Source organism: Cajanus cajan, chromosome 8, assembly GCF_000230855.2.
Source record: "Cajanus cajan strain Asha chromosome 8, NIPB_CcT2T_4, whole genome shotgun sequence".
Lineage (NCBI taxonomy): Eukaryota > Viridiplantae > Streptophyta > Magnoliopsida > Fabales > Fabaceae > Cajanus > Cajanus cajan.
Genome location: NC_138524.1, coordinates 15,512,673 through 15,521,247, shown reverse-complemented (window position 1 = coordinate 15,521,247; position 8,575 = coordinate 15,512,673). Strand labels below are relative to the sequence as shown.

The 8,575-nt window shown below is 33.3% G+C and overlaps 1 protein-coding gene across 1 annotated transcript; it reads left to right on the top strand.

The window, feature by feature from the left end:
* The first annotated feature begins 6,640 nt into the window (after positions 1-6,640).
* LOC145950265 (uncharacterized) lies at positions 6,641-8,331 on the top strand. The gene is made up of 2 exons (XM_083061335.1): positions 6,641-7,510; positions 8,257-8,331. Exons 1-2 carry the CDS (start codon positions 6,641-6,643, stop codon positions 8,329-8,331), a joined length of 945 nt encoding a protein of 314 aa, XP_082917461.1.
* Positions 8,332-8,575: the final 244 nt, after the last annotated feature.

Sequence of the window (8,575 nt, the reverse complement as noted above, 5' to 3'; positions counted from 1 at the left end):
AAAAATTATAACTAAAATCATAATAAATTTTCTAATATTAAATTTAGTATATAATAAAATTAATTAAATATTTGTATTTAAGAAATTGTTGCAAATTTTATATATGTATTTTAAATTATTTATTATATTAAATTAATTGAAAATTAATTATATTTTATCAATTTTAAATAAAATGAGCGAATGATAATGAATTAATTAAAATTTAAAAATATATTTTAGTTAGAAATATTTTTTTTATCAATATAGTGACTAAAAGTATTATAATAAATAATAAAATTAAATAAATTAAATCCAATAATAGTTATTTTTTAGTGATACTAAATTAAATATTCTAATTATTTTACAATAAATTAAAATGAAAATATAATAAAATATTCTAACTGATATTTCAAATAAAATATATTAAAATATTATAATCAAAAGAAATCTAGTATTAAATCAAAAGATTATAAAAGTCATAACTAAAATTATAATAAATATTTGTATCAAAGAAATTGTTACACATTTTAGATTTTATTTATTATGTTTAATAATCAAAAGGTATCTAATATTAAATCAAATGATTATAATAATTATAACTCAAATCCAGATAAATATATTGATATTCAATTTATTGTACATTAAAATTAATTAAAAAAATTTATCAAAGAAACTAATACAGATTTTAGATTTTATTTACTATTTTTATAATCAAAAGAAATCCAATATTTGATTACAAGATAATAAAAATGATAACTAAAATCATAATAAATTTTCTAATATTAAATTTAGTATATATTAAAATTAATTATATATTTGTATTTAAGAAATTGTTGCAAATTTTATATATGTATTTTAAATTTTTTATATATTAAATTAATTGAAAATTAATTATATTTTATCAACTTTTAATAAAGTGAGTGAATGATAATGAATTAATTAAAATTTTAAAATATATTTTAATTACAAATATTTTTTTATCAATACAGTGACTAAAAATATTATAATAAATATTTAAATTAAATAAATTAAATCTTATAATAGTTATTTTTTTATTGATACTAAATTAAATATTCCAATTATTTTACAATAAATTAAAATAAAAAGATAATAAAATATTTTAACTGCTATTTCAAATAAAATATATTAAAATAATATAATCAAAAGAAATCCAGTATTAAATCAAAAAATTAAATAATTATCAGTAATACTAAATTTTGTTGTAGTGTCAATATGGTGGCTAAGAGTATTATAATAACTGATTAAATTTAAAAAATTAAATCATATAATGGTAATTTTTTAATGATGAAAATATAAATATTATAATTATTTTACAAGAAATTAAAATGAAAACATTTTTTATAAATTATTATAAATAATAATATTTTTATTCTTTTTAGCGACCCATTCTAATTCGGTCGCTAAAATTACTATATATATTATATTTTTTTAATTCACTTAGCGACCGATTTACCTGTGGTCGCTAAAATTATTGTAAAAAAATAATATTCTTTTCTTTTAGCGAGCGATCCTATTTTCGTCGCTAACATTATTATAAATAATAATTTTTTATTTTATTTGCGACCGATATGCATTCGGTCGCTAAAATTATCTCAAAAATATTAACATTTCTTAGCCACTGATTACGATTCGGTCGCTAAAGTTACTCTAAATAATAAATATATATTTTTTAGCGACCGAATGGGAGTTGGTCACTAACTGTATTTTAAATAATTTTTTTTTATTTTTTAGCCACCGAATTTAGTGTGGTCGCTAACATTATTATAAATAAAATTATTTTTTACTTATTTAGCGACCGATTATATTTCGGTCGCTAATCATATTATAAATAATAATTTTTTTTTTATTTTTTAGCCACCGAATTTAGGTGGTCGCTAAAATTGATATAAAATAATATTATTTTATTCTTTTAGCGACCGATTCTCTATTTGGTCGCTAAGATTATCATAAATAATATTATTTTAGTTTTGTTAGCGACTGAAACCGTTCCGTCGCTAATTTAACAAACATTTGTTAAGTTAGCGACCGACTTAGCGACCGATTGTTAGCCACTACAATTTTCGGTCGCTAGATCGGTCGCTAAATAAAATTTGCTACCGACTCAAATTCGGTCACTAATTAAGTCGCTATTAGCGACCAAAAATATTTGGTCGCTATTTTCGGTGGCTAAAATGACTTTTTTTTGTAGTGTTCACCGATAGAGAAGATGGATCCGAGGAAGTTTCTATGGAAGCTACAATGGAATCATATTTTTCTGTGAGAGTGATAAGAATTTTTTCTACCACTCTCTTCTCTTTAATTTTTTTTTCCATATAATTTCATTTTATTAACTATTTCTTTTATTCTTCCATAGTATTCTTCAATGGTCTCGCATTCCTTCATTTTAATGGTCTCAAATTCTCTTCTTAGATAGTGTAGCTTGATGAAGCGTACCTGTTCATTGCCTTCAAATTCTTCTTCCAAAATATCCCATGCCTTTTTTGCAGTATCGGCGTCCATAATCCTTCTAGCGATAGTTTCTCCCACAGCTTGTTGAAGAACAAATAGTGCTTGTGCATCCTTTTGTTCACAATCTTCTAACTTCTTCTGCTCCTCCTTAGACAGAGTGATAGTATTATCTGGTTTTGTATAACCAGATTGAACGATATCCCACAGTTTTTGTGAGATAAAGTATGTCTTTAGTTTAAGCTTCCAAAGATCAAAATTTTCACCAGTAAAAGCTAGTAAAGGGACAGATGAAAAATTAACGGTATTGGAGGCCATAGATCAAAGAAAAATGTTTATAAGTATAGAAGGGAATTTTGGAAGTAGTTGGGTGATTTTTCTACGCCCAGTAGATGACCGAACGTAGCTCTGGTACCACTGTTAATATATGATAGTTGTCAAGAGAATAGTTGGAGGAATAATAGAAACTTATTTGTATTGAGAGAGTAGTAGTTGTGGTAATTGTTGTTGATGTTATTGATGTTACAATGAAGTTCCAATTTGCTTATTTATAGGCATGGTGCTCATCTCTAGATGATAGTGGAAATATCTAGAATTTTCTATAATATTTAAGTCTCTACACTCTTTTAGTTTTTTCTAGAGACTTATGTGACACCCTCTACCCCAACATAATTACAATAGATATAAACCATCTATATATAAATTCTTTCTTAGTCTAATATGAAATAATTGTAACAGCCCAAGCAACCCGCATGAGGATATTGTCCGCTTTGGCCCACGGCCTCACGGCTTTGTTCTCGGGAATGGCCAACACCACCCCAAAACGCGTCCTCAAGAGTAAGGTATCCACACCCATATATATGGCATGCTTCGTTCACCTTACTAGCCGATGTGGGACTTCACAATCCACCCCCCCTCGGGGAGCCCAGCGCCCTCGCTGGCACACCTGCCCGGGTCCCGGCTCTGATACCAAATGTAACAGCCCAAGCAACCCGCATGAGGATATTGTCCGCTTTGGCCCACGGCCTCACGGCTTTGTTCTCGGGAATGGCCAACACCACCCCAAAACGCGTCCTCAAGAGTAAGGTATCCACACCCATATATATGGCATGCTTCGTTCACCTTACTAGCCGATGTGGGACTTCACAATCCACCCCCCCTCGGGGAGCCCAGTGTAACAGCCCAAGCAACCCGCATGAGGATATTGTCCGCTTTGGCCCACGGCCTCACAGCTTTGTTCTCGGGAATGGCCAACACCACCCCAAAACGCGTCCTCCAAGGCAAGTCCTGCCAACCCCATCAGAGTAGCGCAGCGACCCCACATGGCCAGATATTGTCCCCTTTGCCCTAAGGCCTCAGGGTTTTGTCCTAGGCAATGCCCCACGGCACCCCTAGACGCGTCCTCAAGAGTAAGGTATCCACACCCATATATATGGCATGCTTCGTTCACCTTACTAGCCGATGTGGGACCTCACAATCCACCCCCCCTCGGGGAGCCCAGCGCCCTCGCTGGCACACCTGCCCGGGTCCCGGCTCTGATACCATTAAATGTAACGCCTAATTCTAATACCCAAATTATACAATATAAAATTATAAAATATTATAAAATTTTATAATTTTATATTGTATAATTTGGGTATTAGAATTAGGCGTTACACCCAGCGCCCTCGCTGGCACACCTGCCCGGGTCCCGGCTCTGATACCAAATGTAACAGCCCAAGCAACCCGCATGAGGATATTGTCCGCTTTGGCCCACGGCCTCACGGCTTTGTTCTCGGGAATGGCCAACACCACCCCAAAACGCGTCCTCAAGAGTAAGGTATCCACACCCATATATATGGCATGCTTCGTTCACCTTACTAGCCGATGTGGGACTTCACAATAATTATCTCAAGTATCATTGGGTAAAAGATGCACATTCATAATTTTCAACTGTAAGTATCAAATTGTCAAGAAATAATAAAATAAAGATTATAGATTAATCCCAGTAAAGGTGGCAGAGCCTCCTAGTTAGGAATTAACTTATAATCTTTTAGTAAAATTATAATATGACAAAAATACACACTTTCAACATAAATAATGTAACATTCCAAAATTTTATTTTTTTATGTATTGGAATTAATAGAAGAGTTACCATATTTTTATACGTATTTTACTATTTACATATACGTATTTTACTATTTACGTATATGTATTTTACTATTCATGTATACGTATGTATGAATAGTATTCTACTATGCATGCATAGTGAATGGCTGCGCATGAGGGGCGGCTACGAGGGGCTGCGGAATTCAGAATTCTAAAAATTTAATTAATTCTAATATCTTAATGAATAGTGCATAGTAACTTTAATATTATAATAATGAAATAATATTATTTTAATGAATAGTGCATAGTGCATAGTAATTTCAAAATTTCTATAAATAGGGGCCTAGGGTTTTGAAAATTCATAATTCTAGAGAGAAGGAAATTCTAGAGAGATAGAAAGGGAGAAAGAAAGAGAGGAGATTCTGCCCTAGTTCCGGTTCCGATTTAAGAAAAAGAGGAGGAGGTTCTGCCCAAGTTACTATTTATCTAGGTACGGGGGAAAAGGGGATTATTTATATGTAGAGTACATGAGGGAATTGGGTAGAGGAATAATTTCTTAAAATCACGTTTAATTTATCTGAATGGAAGGCCGAGCCTCCTATTAATTTATAATTTAAACGTTTTTGATAAAAGACTAAAATGTACATCTTTGTTATATTTTTATTACATGATTTGGAAAATATAAATGGATTCCTAACTAGGAGGCACTGCCACCTTTACTGGAGTTAATTTATATTTTCTCTATTATCATCTGTATATATATTATAACTAAGCGACTCATGAACGGTTGGACCATTGAACTATTAAACATTGAATTATTGACCCTTGGAATATTGAACTTTTGGATTATTGGATTAATGAACTGCATTAACGGACAATTTAGATAAATTATAATTAAGGGAATATAATATGATGTATTAAGTATGTAATAAGTCGAGTGTTGAATCAATAAATATATGACATGTATCATATTTATATATTAATGAACTTGCTTTATTTTGTTGGAATTATTAAGAATGATTGAGGAGTATGTAAACTCTATTTTGTTGTCTTATTTGTTATGCATATGAAATTGCGTAAGTGATAGAAATTGAATTATGAGTTGAGATGTTGTATGGTTGTGATATGGATGTGATTGTGATGTCTCACATCAATGACTAGGATGACACGGCCCTGTATAAGTGGTACTACAGGGAAGGCATGACCCTAGCATGGTGTGGGATGAGAAAGACAGTTAACACCACCACTTATGTCGCTTATGGCAGCCCTGGCATAGGGTTAATTGCAAGAGATTGTATTGATTGTAATGTGATTGTGTTTCCTCACACCAAAATGGCGAGGGACGGCACGGCCCCTGGGTAAGTGATGCTACAGGGAGGGCGTGACCCCTGGTCTCGTGTGGGTTGAGTGAGGCAATTAACCTGTATCACTTGTGTCAGATGTGGCGAGGCCTTGGCATAGTGTTAATTGTTGGATTGGCATGAATGTTGTATGTGAATATGATGAGTAATTGATATATATATATATATACACTATATAATGAGTTATGATGAAATTATACTGTGATATGATTGAATGTATTTTGCATATAGATAATTTTTCTTTTCTCACCGTATAAATTGTTGATATTTTAGGTGGAGAGGATCCAACTGCAAGTGGTATATAGAATGCCATCCGTTAATTTGGGAAATGCTCTGATAGTGTGACATCGGGGCAAGAGGATCTCTAGGATAGAATATTTGGTATTGTAATAAATGTTATTTTCTTTGAAAAATGTGTAAACTCTTGAATTTTATCTTTCAAGTTTTATTTTTCAGTCAGAACAATTATGAAGTATTATGTGAACCCTTTTACCAACTTAAAAAGTTTATTTTCCTTAATTTTTTTTATTATATTTCGATATATGTATTGGGGTAGTAAGGGTGTCACATTTAGTGGTATCAGAGCAGGTCGATTCAATCGGCCGTGAGTTATGAGTCTATTGTGCTTGTTTGGTAGATGGATGATGTGGCAAAATTAATTGTTGAACTTATTGATAATATGACGATTGATTGAGTTTGTTGTTTTAGAGTATGATTGTTAACTTTTTGGGGAAACACAGAAAACAATGGCAGGAGGTAGAAACGATCGTGCAATAGCTGATGCTTTGCAAGCAATGGCTCAGGCTCTTGGTAATTTGAACCAACGACCAGACATTGATTGGCTAGAGAGATTTCAGCGAAATAATCCACCAAGTTTCCGTGGAGGCTATAATCCTGACGGAGCTGCTGACTGGATATTTGAAGTCGAAAAGATATTCCAAGCTATGGGATGTCCTATGATACAGAAAGTGACTTTAGCTGTCTTTATGCTTTCTGGGGAGGCTGGTATTTGGTGGCAAGGTGCTTTACAAAGAATGATGGCTGCGGGAACTCAAGTAAACTGGGAAAATTTCAAACGACTGTTCTTGGAGAAATATTTTCCCCGAGACGTGAGACATAAGAAACAAGTAGAATTCCTTGAATTAAAACAAGGAGAGAATTCAGTGGCTGAATATGTGACTAAATTTGAAGACTTGGTTAGATTTTGTCCTATGTATGATGGCGTAGACAATGAGGAGGACAAATGTGTGAAGTTTGTGAGCGGTCTGTGCCCTGAAATCAAACAAGTATTCAATTATCAAGGGATCACACACTACCATGAATTGGTGAACAAGTGCAGAGTTTATGATGAGGACAACCGAGCTAGGGTAACTCATTATAAAAGTGGAGGACCAATGAGAAATAATAAGTTTGGTTCATCCAAGGGTAAACCTTATACCAAGTTTACAGGGGACTCAAGTTCTAAGGTGAATAATCAGGGTTCTATCCAACAAAGAAGCCAAGTTCCAATGGTTAGCCAAACGTCTGGAAGAGGAAGTGTGAGTTTTGTTCCACACAACAACTGTTTCAAATGTGGAAAGCCAGGTCATAGAGCAGCTGAGTGTCGGATGCAAAAGGTAATGACATGTTTCAAATGCAAAGCAGAAGGATACAAGGCTAGTGAATGTCCCCAGAATAGGAAAGAAACAATAGAGACTGGAGGAAACGCTAGCAAACCTCGAACCACAGGAAGAGTATTCACTTTGAGTGGTGCTGAAGCTACTCAATCCGAAGACTTAATTCAGGGTATGTGTTTCATTAACGGAACTCCTTTAACCGTTTTATATGATTCTGGTGCGACTCACTCTTTCATATCACATGCATGTGTGTCTAAGTTAAAATTACCTGTCTCTTCCTTGTCTTTTGAGTTAATTGTCGAAACACCCACTAATGGTTCTGTAATTACTTCTGATGTCTGTCCAAAGTGTCCTCTAACTATTGAAGGTAGAGATTTCGTGGTTGACTTAATTTGTTTACCTCTAAGACAACTAGATGTAATTCTGGGTATGGACTGGTTATCTTTCAATCATGTCCTTTTGAATTGTGCTTGTAAATCTATTATTTTTGGTGAATCTGTTGAAAAAGTGAGTAAGGATTATTTGACTGCCAACCAAGTTAAGGTATCTATGGAAGAGGATGCCCAAGTGTACATGTTGTTAGCTTCTTTAAATTCTGAGAAAAATATTCCGGTAAATGAACTGCCTGTTGTGTGTGACTTTTCGGATGTTTTTTCTGAAGTGTCTAGCTTACCACCTAGAAGAGAAGTAGAATTTTCAATAGATTTAGTTCCAGGAGCAGGACCTATTTCTATTGCACCTTATAGGATGTCACCCATAGAGTTAGTGGAACTGAAAAAGCAAATAGAAGACTTGTTGGAGAAGGGGTTTGTGAGACCTAGTGTATCACCTTGGGGAGCACCCGTACTCTTAGTCAAAAAGAAAGATGGTAGCATGAGATTGTGTGTGGATTATCGTCAGTTGAACAAGGTGACCATTAAGAACAAATATCCATTGCCTAGGATAGATGATCTTATGGATCAGTTGGTAGGTGCTTGTGTGTTTAGCAAAATTGATCTTAGATCAGGGTACCACCAGATTAGAGTTAAGAAAGATGATGTACCTAAGACAGCCTTTAGAACTCGC

Coding starts and splice junctions, on each gene's coding strand:
- LOC145950265 (XM_083061335.1), top strand. CDS start 6,641: ATGGCAGGAGGTAGAAACGATCGTGCAATAGCTGATGCTTTGCAAGCA. Junction 7,511..8,256: donor CTGAGTGTCGGATGCAAAAG/GTAATGACATGT, acceptor TGCACCTTATAG/GATGTCACCCATAGAGTTAG.